The 16,102-nt window shown below is 43.8% G+C and overlaps 3 protein-coding genes and 1 long non-coding RNA gene across 4 annotated transcripts; 3 read left to right on the top strand and 1 right to left on the bottom strand.

Annotated features, from left to right (window-relative positions):
• Positions 1-154: 154 nt before the first annotated feature.
• LOC147960309 (uncharacterized) lies at positions 155-5,596 on the top strand. The gene is made up of 5 exons (XM_087533268.1): positions 155-235; positions 563-840; positions 4,756-5,219; positions 5,319-5,377; positions 5,444-5,596. Exons 1-5 carry the CDS (start codon positions 155-157, stop codon positions 5,453-5,455), a joined length of 894 nt encoding a protein of 297 aa, XP_087389394.1. The 3' UTR covers positions 5,456-5,596.
• Positions 5,597-6,032: 436 nt separating this feature from the next.
• On the top strand, positions 6,033-9,365 carry LOC125546836 (uncharacterized). The gene is made up of 5 exons (XM_087537407.1): positions 6,033-6,118; positions 6,506-7,016; positions 7,109-8,403; positions 8,493-8,603; positions 8,688-9,365. The coding sequence occupies exons 2-5, from the start codon at positions 6,546-6,548 to the stop codon at positions 8,839-8,841; spliced, it is 2,031 nt and encodes a 676-aa protein (XP_087393533.1). The 5' UTR covers positions 6,033-6,118; positions 6,506-6,545; the 3' UTR covers positions 8,842-9,365.
• LOC147960308 (uncharacterized) lies at positions 6,117-9,968 on the bottom strand. The gene is made up of 2 exons (XM_087537408.1): positions 9,401-9,968; positions 6,117-6,254 (listed from the first exon to the last, which is right to left on the bottom strand). The coding sequence occupies exons 1-2, from the start codon at positions 9,877-9,879 to the stop codon at positions 6,212-6,214; spliced, it is 522 nt and encodes a 173-aa protein (XP_087393534.1). The 5' UTR covers positions 9,880-9,968; the 3' UTR covers positions 6,117-6,211.
• Positions 9,969-10,061: 93 nt separating this feature from the next.
• Positions 10,062-15,785, top strand: LOC125526553 (uncharacterized). Its single transcript, XR_007291771.2, has 5 exons — positions 10,062-13,959; positions 14,044-14,342; positions 14,421-14,717; positions 14,839-15,241; positions 15,372-15,785. It is a non-coding gene; the product is annotated as an uncharacterized LOC125526553 (long non-coding RNA).
• Positions 15,786-16,102: the final 317 nt, after the last annotated feature.

The following is a 16,102-nucleotide window of genomic DNA, read 5'->3' as shown; positions in this document are numbered from 1 at the left end:
AATATTAGTGTTCGTTGTGATTAATGAGAAGATGACAATGACAATGTCTAACGGGTGAAAATCTGAATCAGTAAATCTGACTGTTTACTACGGCGCTGGTAATGTTCGATATAATGAGTTGGGGGTTGATCTTAGCGAGTTTAAAAATGGCGTCATGACACTAGCAGACCCGGACAGACTGGACATTAGACAGTTGAAGTACTGGTTGACAACTAGTTTTGGGCTGGATCCTGAAGTATGTTCCGTCAGTATTCATGCATTGTGGACCAAATCCTGTAAAAATGTCAAGTGGGAGTTGATGCCGATAGACAGGAGCCAGCATTAGTTGTCCCTGTTAAGACGTTGCCGAGACCGAAGAATCCACCCATATGCACTTGTGCAACCTGTGCCGAAGGAGGAGAATACCGTACAACTCCACAGGGGGTATGAACCCAGCCAAGGCAGTGAAGTGGATAACGAGATTGTTTTATCTGGGTCACAACCACAAGATGTGGATGCTAGCCAACCCGAGAAAGAGTCAGACTATGTGCCACACAATGATTGTGGTCCTGATACTGGGCAGTGTAGCCAGTCGATAATATTAGCTGGTTCTGGTTTTGCTGATGGGGATGAGGAAGGGGATGAAATGCAGAGGGTGATGGAGGAAGAGGACGAGGATGGATTGGCGGAGGAACTGGATTCTGAAAATTCTGAGGATGAAGTGGAGGTACCGATTCCTTCTGCATGGGATCAGGACATATCCACCGGCCTGATGGTCAACGATGGCCATGAGACTCCGTGGCAGTATAATCTGAACCAAGTGCAGATAGGGGATATGTTTGATACAAAGAAAAAATCGAAGTATGCGGTGATAAAGTGGGCCATGTCTACGCAGAGGGTTTTCCGTACACACATATCAAGTCCAACAAACTATACCGTGAAATGTGTTGAAACAAGTTGTCCTGGGAAGGTGCACAGGCACGTGTCGAAGTATGAAATCCACTGGGTTGTTGAAGGAAATATGCCCTAGAGGCAATAATAAAGTTATTATTTATTTCCTTATTTCATGATAAATATTTATTATTCATGCTAGAATTGTATTAACCGGAAACATAATACATGTGTGAATACATAGACAAACAGAGTGTCACTAGTATGCCTCTACTTGACTAGCTCGTTGATCAAAGATGGTTAAGTTTCCTAACCATAGACATGAGTTGTCATTTGATTAACGGGATCACATCATTAGGAGAATGATGTGATTGACTTGACCTATTCCGTTAGCTTAGCACTTGATCGTTTAGCTTGTTTCTATTACTTTCTTCATGACTTATACATGTTCCTATGACTATGAGATTATGCAACTCCCGTTTACCGGAGGAACACTTTGTGTGTCACCAAACGTCACAACGTAACTGGGTGATTATAAAGGTGCTCTACAGGTGTCTCCAAAGGTACTTGTTGGGTTGGCGTATTTCAAGATTAGGATTTGTCACTCCGATTGTCGGAGAGGTATCTCTGGGCCCACTCAGTAATGCACATCACTATAAGCCTTGCAAGCATTACAACTAATGAGTTAGTTGGGGGATGATGTATTACGAAACGAGTAAAGAGACTTGCCGGTAACAAGATTGAACTAGGTATTGAGATACCGACGATCGAATCTCGGGCAAGTAACATACCGATGACAAAGGGAACAACGTATGTTGTTATGCGGTCTGACCGATAAAGATCTTCGTAGAATATGTAGGAGCCAATATGGGCATCCAGGTCCCGCTATTGGTTATTGACCAGAGAGGTGTCTCGGTCATGTCTACATAGTTCTCGAACCCGTAGGGTCCGCATGCTTAACGTTCGTTGACGATATAGTACTATATGAGTTATGTATGTTGATGACCGAATGTTGTTCGGAGTCCGGGATGAGATCACGGACATGACGAGGAACTCCGGAATGGTCCGGAGATAAAGTTTGATATATGGGATAATAGTGTTTGGTCACCAGAAGGGTTCCGGAAATCACCGGAAGGGGTTCCGGATGTTTCCCAAAATGTTTGGGTACGAGAACACTTTATTTGGGCCAAAGGGGAAAGCCCACAAGGTTTTTGGAAAGCGCAAAAAGAAGTTTTGCGGAGTCCAGGGGTCAGACGCCAGGGTCCCTGGCGTCTGGGTCCAGACGCCGGGAACCCTGGCGTCTGGCCCTGGAGTCTGAGAAGGACTCTTGCCTTTCGGGTGAAACCGACTTTGTGGAGGCTTTTACTCCAAGTTTTGACCCCAAGGCTCAACATATAAATAGAGGGGTAGGGCTAGCACCCAGGAGACATCAAGAAACACCAAGCCGTGTGCCGGCAACCCCGTCCCCTCTAGTTTATCCTCCGACATAGTTTTCGTAGTGCTTAGGCGAAGCCCTGCGGAGATTGTTCTTCACCAACACCGTCACCATGCCGTCGTGCTGTCGGAACTCATCTACTACTTCGCCCCTCTTACTGGATCGAGAAGGCGAGGACGTCACCGAGCCAAACATGTGCAGAACTCGGAGGTGCGGTGCTTTCGATATTTGGATCTGTCGGACGTGAAGACGTACGACTACATCAACCGCGTTGATATAACGCTTCCACGAACGGTCTACGAGGGTACGTAGACAACACTCTCCCCTCTCGTTGCTATGCATCACCATGATCTTGCGTGTGCGTAGGATTTTTTTTGAAATTACTACGTTCCCCAACAGTTGTCACCAATGTCGTCCCACATAATTGTGTGAGAAAGAACCTGCTGGTGAAGCATCTGAACTTGACTTCAACTCTCATTGCGCACTACAAGAAACATGTCAACTAGTGACCTTCTGTCAGTGACCCTGGAAGAATTGGTCATAGAACTATGACCATTTGAGACCAATTGGTCAAAAGCTGTTCGGGGGGCTCCAAACCCTAAACCATTGCGACCATTTTTGGTCAGAAAGGTCGTGCACAATATGAGATCATTTGAACAAACTATGCCATGAATGTGGCCATAAGATTGGTCATCTGGCTTGAAAGTCATTGATCTCCACACGTGATAGCTCATTTCTGAGAACACTTTTTTATAATAATTGTCGTATCACAAGTTTGTTATTTTTCCTGAGACTTGGCCACATATTATGATACAATGCGAAGGTTTCCCAATTTTTTAATTTTTTTTGATTTTTTATGCCCGTTTCAAAATGCGGTCAAAACGGCGGGAATGACTGTTCCTAGCTACTGGTTGAATCTTGGAAAACTTTTGGTGTTTCTCTAATAAAATAGATACTTATGTACCTAGAAATGATTTTTGGAAAAAATAAATAGCAAACTATGAGGCACCTACAGTTCAAATTTGACCCACTTCCATCTGAATCGGCGAATTTTTTTCTTTTTCACGAGAGGTGGATCATAACTTTTTACACCCAACCATTTGGTCAATTGTGCATTAAATATGGCCTAGTATTTTAGAAAAAAATATTTGGTTCAATTTTGCAACAATTATTTGAGAGGTCATTCACAAAAAAAAAATTCCTTTTGGGCACTCGAAAAATGGAAAATGGTTTTTTTGTCCAAAGAAAATGAAAACTTTCTTAGGCAACATTGTTTGCCATTTCAATATGCACCCTTGTGCACAATATGAGATCATTTTAACAAACTATGCCATGAATGTGGCCATAAGATTGATCATTTGGCTTGAAATTCATTGATCTCCACACATGATAGCTCGTTTCTGAGAACACTTTTTTAAAAATAATTGTCGTATTACAAGTTTGTTATTTTTCCTGGTAACTTGGCCACATATAATGACACAATGCGAAGGTTTCCCTATTTTTTGATTTTTTTTGATTTTTTTATGTCCGTTTCAAAATGCGGTCAAAACGGCGGGAATGACCGTTTCTAGCTAGTGTTCGAATCTTGAAATTTTTTTGGTATTTCTCTGATTAAATAAATACTTTTGTACCTAGAAATGAATTTTGGAAAAAATAAATAGCAAACTATGAGGCAGCCGCAGTTCAAATTTGACCCGCTTCCAGCTGAAACGGCAAAAATTTGTTTTTTTCACCAGAGGTGGATCAAAACTTTTGACACCCAACCATTTGGTCAATTGTGCATTAAATATGGCCTAGTATTTTAGAAAATTGATTTGGTCCAATTTTACAACAAATATTTGGTAGATTCTTCATAAAAAAACCATTTTTGCCACAAGAAAATGATTAAAAATATCTACAAAGATAAAAAATGCATGCAAATCGGTGATCATCCATAAAAATGGGGTCTAACTTGAGTGAAAAATTTAATTGTGCCGTTTTGCAAAACATTTTTATAGTTACTTCACAAAATTCTCCTATTTTTACTACTTAAAAATTATTTTAAATCACTGATTTTCCAAACCAATCAAGGCTCTTCCCACGGATCCATGACATGGCGTCCATCCATCCATCCATCCATCTCCCCACCCCACATCCATCCATCCATCCATCTTTCTACAGAAAAAAGGAAAAAAAAAAGAAAAAGAGATACCCCACGCACCCCCAACCCTAATCAAACCCCTCCTCCCTCCTCCCAATCTCCTCGCCGCCGCCGCCACCTCCTCCTCCCCCTCCTCTCCCACCCACCACCGACCTCGTCGTCCTCCTCACCCACCGACGCCGACCTCGTCCCTCCCTCCCCTACCCGCCAGCCCCTCTGCAACCACACCAACCCCATACGCACGGATCCGGCGTCTCCGACCTCCATTCCACTTCCCATCCCCCTTCCCCACGCTCGTCTCGAGCTCCAGATCCCCGGCCGCGGCGACCCCTTCCTCAGCTTTGCCGACGGCGGTGCCCCCACGCCGCATCCCCGGCTCCTCACCACAAGCTCCATCAAGCCCGCCCTCCCCACGCCCCTCGGCAGCGGCCGCCGCGCCCTACGGCTCGCGAGGCGACGAGCTCCGCAGCGCCTCCGACGATCGCGCCCAGAGCGCGACGGCGGCGCCGTTCCGAGCACTTGACGCCATGCTCCGCCGCCGCTCCTCCGGGCTCTGCACCTCGCCGAATTCCCCCTTTGTCACGGCCTCTCGTGCGGGCTCTGCACCTCGTCCACGGCTTCTGCACCTCGTCCACGGCTTCTGCACCTGGATGGTTGCTGCTGGACTCTACCCCTCCAAGTTGCCTGGACGCCTCCCCAACTCTCCCTCCTCCCCGACAAGGCCGCTGCCGTCCTGGCGGCGTGCCTTGGCCCAGCGGCGGCGGACCAGCCCGGGTAGGTGCCCCTCGTCCCCGCTTGTTTTCCCCCTCCGATCCGATCGATCCGTAGGAGGCTGTAGCTGACCCCCTCTCTCACCTCGCCTTGTGGATGCAGATCTGTCGAGGGATACACCATCGCCGGCCGCCGCTCATTCGTGCCTTCCTGTTACTGAGGTCCGCCCTTCTTTCCAGCAAGTCGTGTGCTGCTCTGCTCTGACGAACGGTTTTATTTCTGTGCAGGTTGGGGAGTAGGATCTGGCGCTGGGGTTCAAGGTCAACGCCAAGGGCACTGCTGCTACACGCCTTCATTAGCGTCTTCTCCTGGCACAACGAGACCATCAACATCTGGACGCACCTGCTCGGCTTCTTGTTCTCGGGAATTTTTAGAGTAGCATTTCGGGAGATTGGATCTTTTGCCCCACTTTACTTGGGCATTAGATGATTTGCCCCATTTTATATAGGATTAGATCATTTGCCCCACTTTTCATTTTTCTTTTGATGATTTGCCCTTTTCAATTACTGTAATCATTTTTTATTTTGTATCCCTTTTTTCTCCATGCGAAAAGACACAATTGCCCCTGTGGCTAATTTACAATTTGACACTGTACAAATCTTTTTTCTTTACAAGCCTGTATCCAACCGAAGCAACTAATTAACAGGGAACAAATCACATTACTTTCTTTACATGGCTTTATCCAACGGAACCAACTACTAACAAATCATAGATTGATTTTGTTGTGTCGTGGTGTTCATGGCTAGTGGAGAGGCGGATCCACCGCCGGCCCCCAAGCCATCAACTCCGACGACCCCTGCACAGTGAGGCTTCACACAGATGACAACTGAGACGATCCCATAGACTGCCGGACAGGGAGGCGACTGTTGCGTCCATGGATCACCACGATCTGCTCCAGATTGGTCAGTATATTATCTCCCCTTCCTCCCACCCCACGCCAAACACACACACAGTGCCACACGGATCCAGGGTTTGAACCTCTTGGCATCTCCTCGCTAGGCAGCCCCTAACGCTGCTACACTTGTAGTAACCCTGCAACTGCAACAATATGATGGAAACATAATTATCAGGATTCAGGAGTATAAAGTTCTGAAATTATCCAAATCTTTAAACCATGTGGATGAATACTTCTACGAGGATCATGAATCCAATGACATGGGCATACACTTAGTTTTACTGGAAAATGAATATTAAACAATTTGTTAATTGTTTCCTAACATAACAAAATGACAGTTAGATGATGCCCTTATGTCCCCTCCATAACTGAAAATCTTTTGTTCTCCAAGTAGGTCTTGGCCGGTGGCTAGCAATGATACATATGTATCAACTATGGAAGGAAGTGTTGATTGGTCCAAGATTGAGATAGCACCAATGAATGATGAAGAAATTGATGTTCCTATAACAGAAGAGAACATGTGCTCGGTGCTTGGCATCAATGATGAACCTGAGCATCGGAAAATTGTATCTGAAGCAGCTATGAAAGCCTCCATTGCAGATGTTGATGCATGTGTGGCTGATATTGATGAGGATTTACTTGCTGATGCGGCTCTTCCTGTGCCTGACCATATGCCTGAAGAGGATCACTTTTGGTATGATAAGGAACATCCTGTGATAGAGGAAGGATCTTTGTTTCGTTCAATGAACGAGTTTAGGATGCTCATGAGAACATTTGCTATTAGAGGCAAGTTTGACATCAAGACCAAGGATAGTGACACTACTAGATTTGTGGGTCACTGTAAAGGAAATGCATGTCCTTGGAGAATAACTGCTAGGACAATAGAAGATGGAAAAACAGTCAGGGTACAAACTTATCTAACATGAATCATCTTTTATGTTAAAACTATCTTTTATAAATTACTTGCAACTAATGGTTGGTATTGTGTTTTCTGCAGGTAAACAAGATAGTAAAGCCTCATAAGTGTTCATCAACCGCTGCAGTGATTACAAGCATGGCAGACCAAGCATGGGTGGCAGAAAAGGCAATGGGGTATCTTCAAACTGAACCAAACATTGGTGCCAGTGAGCTCCGAAAAAAGCTACAGGCCGAATACAAATGTACTATTGGGTATCATACTGTTGACAAGGGAAAAGAAAGGGCCAAGAATAGTTTATATGGGACCTGGGGAAAAAGCTTTCAGTCATTATTGAATTTCAAAGCTGAGATTGATAAAAGATCTCCTGGTAGCATTGTCGAGGTTGATGTCAAGAGGGAAGGAGGTGAAGTGCATTTCCGCAGATTTTTTATGGCACTTAAGCCGTGCATTGATGGCTTCTTGGCTGGTTGTAGACCATATGTCAGTATAGACTCCACATTTTTGACTGGAAAGTGGAATGGTCAATTAGCAGCATGTACAGCACTAGATGGACAAAATTGGATGTTTCCTTTAGCATTTGGTTTCTTTGGTACGGAGACCGAGGGTAACTGGATTTGGTTTATGCAACAACTGCATAGGGCAATAGGACATCTTCAAACTCTAGCTATTTGTACTGATGCATGCAAAGGGTTAGAGAATGCAGTTAAAATTGTGTTTCCTCAAGCTGAGCAAAGGGAATGCTTTAGGCATCTAATGGCAAACTTCAAAAAGAAGTTTCACGGAGATGTTTTTGGTCGCATGTGGCCAGCAGCCAAGGCTTATCATTTGGAAACATTTAATTATCATATGGGCAAGATATTTGAAGCTGAACCTGCAGTGAGTACCTACTTGTGTACCTATCATAACTTAAAGTGGATGAGATGTGACTTCAACACAGAAATAAAATGTGATTACATTCACAACAATCTAGCTGAGTGCTTCAATAGCTGGATCAAAGGAACAAAGGAGCTGCCCATGGATGTACATGAGTACTACTCCGTGAGTAGGTTTCGGGCTGCCTATGCTGGAGAGATTGAACCAATCACGGACAAGTCTCAATGGCCTCATGTTAATCTAGATTTTGAGATGGTGCCACCGGATTTAAAGAGCTCCGTTGGGAGACGGAGGAAGCAGAGAATCAAAAGTTGCCTTGAAGACGGTGGTGGCAGCAAACGGAAGAAAAAAGATGATAATGGAAAAACAAATGACCAAGAAGGAGGTGACAAAGAAAAGGAAAAGGAAAAGAAGAGATTTCGCAGCAGAAATAGGTGCAAAGAATGTGGGATATTGGGGCACAGGAAAGCAACTTGCAAAAAAAATGAAGCTAAAGAGAGGTAAACCATGCACTAATATCTCCTTTATATTAGTATCAAATTAGTACTATTATACCATTTCTAACATCCGGTGTGACTGAACTTTCTAGTGATGTGTCTGCTCGCGAGCTCGCTCCAGTTGTTGTTGCGACACCTACACGCACAACAACAATCACACTGCCTCCCAGCCTTCATAACAGCCCTGGGCCTATCACAAGGAGGTACCTATTATATTTTTCATAAGCACATTTGATTCATGCAAAAGAAAAATCCTACTTTTATAACATTGGTGTGTAAACATGCAGGAGGCTTGCTATGGCCATAGCTGGAGACGATGCATCACAGCCATGTGGGACAAGTACTGTTAATTCTATAGCATCACCTACTTCTCACTTCCCTTCACGCTCTACGGCATGCAAGAAAAAATTGACCCCGAAGAGGAAGAAGCTCTCATTTTAGTGCATTCAATTCTATTTTAAATTCGTAGAGGTGTTGAAATTTGTCAATTTCAAAGATATTGGCTCGAAAAAAATACTTTTTTGCTTGATGTAAACTCGGATTAATTTATCATGTCGCTTGAACCAAGCAAACCTTTTTGTGGCATCAGTTCGTGATTTCAGTGTGATATATTCTCTCAATTCCATGTGCTAAGTGAACATATGTTGTCAGTCTATTTTTTTTCCTATGAAGATGTTATATGCTGCCAATTTCCAACGAAATGCATATGCCAGGATGCACATCATATATATAGATCTCTGACCAGTGACTAAAGTAGATCCAGCAAAAGATGAAGCATATATATTTTGAGTGTGATACAATTAAAGTATGAAGCATCTGGAGGAGATAACTAAGCAAAGCATTTTATATAATGTACCCAGCTCCATGATTGAAGCAGTACCAGCTGCTAGGGTAATTAGTACTATCAACACTGTCGTCCAGCCATAGCTATTACCGACCAACGAGCTGACACACATCAAAACTGTAAATCCATTAATCATTGGAAGAAGGTAGTTTTTACCAGCAACGAGCGCACCATCTGCCGAGCTGCAGCTGGAGCCCTGGAATCCGCCCGTTCGCCGAGCTGGAGCGGGAGCCGCCGCGGCGGGCCGCCGAGCTGCAACGGGAGCCGCCGTCCCGGGCCGAGGAGCTGCAGCGGGAGCCACGGAACCCGCTGGTCCGCCGAGCTGCGGCGTGAGCCCCGGGAATCGCCGGTCCGCCGAGCTGCGGCCGGAGCCGCCGCCCCAGGCCGAGGAGCCGCAGCGGGAGCCCCGGGAGCCGCCGGCGCCGGCCGACCATCTGCGGGAGCTGCCGCGTCGGGCTGCTGCTGCCAAGATGGGGGCCAAGGTGCCGTGGTCGGCCTCCTCTGGTATGAGTAAAGAAGAACAGAGGAAATGCGTTGAACTGGGGAACAGTGAGCTCGTCGATGCAACTTAGTGTCAGTCCAACAGCGGTGTCAAATTGTAAATTAGCCACAGGGGCAATTGTGTCTTTTCGCATGGAGAAAAAAGGGATACAAAATAAAAAATGATTACAGTAATTGAAAAGGGCAAATCATCAAAAGAAAAATGAAAAGTGGGGCAAATGATCTAATCCTATGTAAAATGGGGTAAATCATCTAATGCCCAAGTAAAGTGGGGCAAAAGATCCAATCTCCCCACATTTCTCATGACTCCGTGAGTAACTGTTCTTTCTTTTCACCTTTGACGAACATCTCATTCTGGTGTGCTCCCTTGTGGATCGGTAGGAAGCTGCTACACATTTTTTTTGGGGTCTGAATACGATACGAGTACTCTAAAATTCCCCTGTTGAGGATCGTTGATTCTCGTACAGCGAAACTTGCCTTACTACTAGGTGGTTAGGTGTGATTAATTAGCACCATTTGTAGAACTCGCGAAGTTATATCTTCAGTTATGAACTTTCATTTGCTCATGAAATTCAGTTACCATCCGTCTATGCAAATCTACACAAGAAAGTCATAAACCTTATGTATCTTTGCAAGCATTTACCTGTAAGATGTTGCTTATATCTGGATTTACTTATGTGTGTTGAATTAGTAAGGTGGTATGACATGAGGACTCAGGCTTAGTCAACATTCCTGCAGGTTTATGCCATTTTTCTTTCCTGAAATACCTTTTCACTTTCCTGTGATAATAATTAATATCAACAAAATAGTTGTTATAATAGAGCCCTTGCAGTAGTAAAAACTGGCATGTAGGTTATTTTTATGAGATTTTGCACTGAAAAGTTGGCACTGTGTCTTACCCTCATAAGTGTCTTTGATTAATATGAGGTGAGGATGAAATGTTCTGTCAGATGTGAATTCCTGCTGTCTGGCAGGCAGATCCACATGTCTTGGAGATTCAATTCAATTGCTTCAGTACTACTAGAGTGCTACTAGCTACTGTTGCCTTCGCTGTCTGCTATCTACGGGTAGATGATTCGGACTTAATTTCGGTGCTGTGTAGGTCATGCGGTTCCGGTTGCTTTTACTTGACCAACCTTGCTGCCTACCTAATCTGCAACTTTTACGGTGCCATGACAAGAAATATACACATGTTCCTTTCAACCACGACAAACTTCATTTATTTATACTGTGTAATGCTGAGTTTCCTTGTGAATTCTGTGTCCTGATCTGGTTTGGGTTGGTCGAATCGCAGATTGGCAAGGCCGATGGTGAGAAGTGGAAGTACCTGAGTGATGATGTACCGTGGAATATGCCCAGCCACGTGGAAGCAACAACTCTATTTCAAGGCCTCCCTCTACATCTCCCTGTTCCGATTTCCTTGGCTTAGTCCCTGATTTCTGCTGCTCCAAAACTAAATTTTATTGTTTGCCAATTAAGTTGCTTGCTTGATGCCCCAAAAATTCAGTGCAATTTTGTTTACCAATTGGTTTGGTTGGATTTCTCCCAAGTTAACTGCTGTTGTTACAAAATAGATGGTTGTTGTCCAATTGGTTCAGTAGAACAAAGGTAGATGTCTGACATGTGTTGTTTGCTGATAATTAACAAAGTTGGGGCGTTGTATTGAGGTTAACCTGCGAAGAATACTTGCTTATGATCCGACTGGACTTCTTTGATATGTCCAACTGAACTACATATGTCAATTATATGTTGTTGTATTATGCTTATGCTACTTGTATCACCAGTTGTTGGCTTCGGTAGCTTGCTGAATATGCTTTAGTTATATATAGAAATGACGTGCCTTCTATGCTTAAATGATTGTTTGGCTCTATATAATTGTAGACATGAATATCTTGACTTCCCAAACAAGTATAGGACTGTACCTATGCATACAGATTATCCTAACAAAACTGAAAATAAAAATTGAAGCATGAAATAAGCAATAAGTGGCTGATTTTTATTTGCATGTTAAGCGGAAAGTTGTAGCTAAGGCTTGTATATTACGAAATATTGTCACACCTCTAAACTTCTACTGTTGTTAGGGACATCGTAGTGTGATCTTCATGATTTTTCGCTTGAAGATGTACTGATTCATTAGTCAAGCAGAGACCAAAGTCATCTTTTGCTACTGTTAACTCTATGGATGTGTATTTACCTGCAACTTCTGCGAGCTCTAACTTGGTTATATAGCAGTTCAATTTAGTCAATCTGTTGGAACTAGTTTGTCTATTACTTGTATCCGATTTCATATCCTGCCATATGCCATTGTCGACTTTCTTAGGTACATAATTGTTTATACCTTTCTTAGGTACAAAAGAACCTGGGCTGAAAAGCTATTCAGAAGTATTATAAGAAGGCCTCGACTCAAATAGAAAATAGAAACAAAAAGGAAATAAACTATGTGGAAGGTAAAAGCCCATTATAGAAAAGGCCCAAAAACATCAAGCAAAAAATATATCCTAAAAGGCTGAATTAATGGGCTCGGCCCATGTAAAACACCGAATCAGATCGGGCTCAATCTTGTCAGTGACCTTTTCAATTGGTCGCAATTTTGCCACGTCGGATCCGACGTGGCCTGGGCCGACAACCAATGACCAAAACAGAAGGTCATGGGTTCAATGACCTTCTGAGAGAAGGTCATTAATTTCAATTTACGACCGTCAGCTTTTGACCTTTTGTTTTTTGTCACAAAAAGGTCACAAATGAAAAACTATTACCTTTTAGAGGCCAATAGTGAGGGTCACAAGTTGACATGTTTTTTGTAGTGGCGCAACTCATGTATACTGAGATAATAGAGAAGAAAGATATGGAAGCAAAGCACATCCAGACAGCAGTGAAGGTCAGATGAAATTATGTCATTCCTTATGGGAAGGCTTGGAGGGCTAAGCAGAAGACTATGGAGGAAAGGTTTGGGACGTTCTTTGACTCATATGATAATGTTGTCCGTCTCCTTGGCATACTGAAGGAGAGAAATCCCGACACTTATGTGAAGGTACAACACATGAGGTTGCTGAGTATACCAGATTTCAAGGTGTTGAAACGAGTGTTCTTCTCTTTCGCTATTTGCATCGAGGCTTTCCGGCATTGTCCTCCTGTTATGTTTGTGGATGGTACACTCCTAACCGGCCAGTATAGAGGGCAAATTCTGACTGCTATTGGTGTGGATGGGAACAATCAAATCATCCCACTTGCCATGGAATACATCTTATTGTAGCCGTGTCATGGAATACATGGCAAAGAAGATAGAGAAAACAAAGAAGCACACTGTCAGACTCATAGGGAATCAAGAAAGGAGGTATGAGGTTCAGCTTCCTACCGATGGTTTTGGTTCTAGACATGAGGTAAAAATTGGAACGGAATTTTATCCAACATGTGAGTGTACATGCAACAAACCAAAGTTGTTGCACCTATCTTGCTCTCATGTGTTGGCTGCATGTGGCCAGATTGAGTTGGATGCTATCTCCTTCATGTCCCCATACTATTTAAAAGAGGCAGTTCTCAACACATGGATAGGTGAGATGACAGGGTTTAGAGTCGTCGGCAATTTCAACAAGGTAAACGACGGTGAGAGAGTATACATCCCGCATCCAGACCTTCGGCGAACAAGTAGGGGCAGACGAAAGGCCCGTCGCATCTGAAACGATATGGACCAATCTGAAGCTGGTGGAGCAACCAGACAATGTTTGTTATGCGCGGCTTATGGGCATAGGATGAAATATTGTCCCGACCTGAACAAAGATGGTGTTTCCACATCGACGGCTGCGACAACAGGAGCAAGAGGCGGACGTGGTCGTGGCAGTCGAGGCCAAAGGGGCGGACGAGGACGAAATAACTCACAAGCTATATAATGTGTCAGGACTATGTTTTAATTTGTAATATGTCAGGACTATGTTTTAATTTGTAATATGTTAGGACTATGTTTTAATTTGTAATATGTTAGGACTATGTTTTAATTTGTAATATGTCAGGACTATGTTTAATTTGTAATATGTCAGGACTATGTTTAATTTTTTTGATGTCCATTATTGTTGCAGCTCTGGTCATACGAGAGATTCCCTATTGGATGATCCTATGTCTACGTTGATAAACCTTTTGGTTTGGAGGACTTAGCTAGGGCTTATGTGCCTGCTATCGGCGACTTGCCTACTATGGGATCTGTTTGGGCACGACGAGAGGTACTTTTATATTAAGTAACAATTAATTCCATTATTTCTTGCCATTCAATAGTATTACTAATGCTTATTTGTTGTCATGCACAGAGACAATTTGCACATAGCCAGGTTAGGGGATGCTACCCGTCCTTCACGGGGCAGTTTGATAGTTTGCATGAGGATCAAGTTATCTGGGAGCCATACTCGCCTCAGGCTATATCATCGAGGTGCCCAGTTGGGATTTTTGGATTGTGCACTAGAGATCAGTACTATTGGATGACCAAAGCCAAGTTGGTGTTCAATGTGACGGTTGAGGAGATGGCTCTTCATAGGGTGATGAGACAGTTCGGTCTATATCAAGAGCCTGATATTCCAGATATTCCACACTTGCCAGAACACGTGCAGAAGTAAGTACTAATACTATTTTAGTTGTCAGCTCTGCATTCAGAATATACCTAATCATGTATCGCGCATGTCAATCTCAGATACAGTCGCCTAGGAGGAAACAAGTCCATGGCTTATTGGCTTAATAGCATTACTCCTTATTGGCTTATTGGCTTAATAGCATTACCCCTTACGTTAACGAATGGACTACCGCGCCGACAAATATCTGGGGTGAGGTTCGGCCCTTTAACTGGGAAATGTTCGGGTTGTATCTGCAGCGTTACCGGCATACAACGAGGATCTATTGGTTCCATCAGCTGCTCCTGATCAGACTGAAGCCCCCTCTCACTAGCGATATGTACCCAACTATCTCTGTTGTGGGAACCAGACACCACGCGGTACGTGCCTTGGTTCTCATATGTTAAGTATTTTGTTAACCTAGACATATTCGCTTGGTTATCTATGCGTGGTGTCTGGTTCATACAACGAGGATATAATTGGTTAACTCTTCGTGTATAGGGTGACTTGACAGTACATGCGCGAGAGGAGGTTTCAGCCTTAATGTAGCGCTTTCAAAGGGGATAAACTATCCCACCACGATAGGGCGTCTCATGGTTGAGGCGTCTTGATGACAAGCTACGCGGGATTTATGCAACTGTTACGTGTAGACGGTCTTCAGATGTTGCACGTCCTCCTCCAGCACATCGTCCACCACGTTCCTCTGTACAACATTCAGAACCACGACCCTCTGTGCACCATTCAGAACCACGACCCTATGTGCATCATGCAGAACCTCATCCTTCACAGCAAGGGAGCTCTTCCTGGCATCAACCACCTCCTTCACAGCCAGGGAGCTCTTCCTGGCATCAACCACCTCCTTCACAGCTAGGGAGCGCTTACTGGCATTAGCAGATGGAACTAGGTGACACTACTCACTACATTCTTTTCAACATTGTAGTAATCGTTCCTGCATTCTCAGCAATCACTGATGCTTAGTGGTGGTGCTTCGTTCATGCATTTCTATCAATTTTACATGTTTTACTTTACTGCAGGTGGCAACCAGTCGCAACCGTTCATGCATTCAGTGCAGTCACCGATGCTTAGTGGTGGTGCTTCGTACTTTGAGGGCGACGACGAGGATGATGACCAAGCTGCAAACATTTCTGACTTCTTGCTGACAGTGTTTCACACTCCACCACCACCACCGACGCAAGAGACACAGACCGTGACAGACGAGGTTAACTATGGTTGTGGTTACCGCGAGCCTCGTCCACCACCTTAGCGCTTATCGCCTTCCGGTCCTCGCCCGAGGAAGACCCAGACTCGTCGTCGTCCTCCACAGTGATATGCTTATCTATCTATGTATGAGTCATTATCTATGTTAGTTTCAGACAATTCGCAGCTGTGAGTCAGTATTTATGTATGAGACATGCTTCATGTATGTGTTACTATCACACTTGCTTCTATCTGATCAGGAGAAATATATTGTTTTATGTATGCGAGAGACATATTACTATTAATCCGCATTCTTATTCCAGTTGCATTTCCAAAGAGACTACAACCGATAATTAAGATACAAGTACATCTGAATTAAATGGTGCGACTGAACTTAATAAATACATCTTACATACTACAAAATGAAATTCAGATAGAACACAATGCCCTACAATAATACAGTACAAACTAATAATGCAAGTACATCTGAATGAAACGGTAGAACTGGAATACAACTTACATACTACATGAAGTCATCATCGTCATCCTCCGTTGATGCGGCCCTCTT

The sequence above is a fragment of the Triticum urartu genome, chromosome 7A (assembly GCF_056163025.1).
Source record: "Triticum urartu cultivar PI428250 chromosome 7A, HENAU_Tu73, whole genome shotgun sequence".
Classification (NCBI taxonomy): domain Eukaryota; kingdom Viridiplantae; phylum Streptophyta; class Magnoliopsida; order Poales; family Poaceae; genus Triticum; species Triticum urartu.
This window is presented reverse-complemented; position numbering and strand designations above follow the sequence as displayed.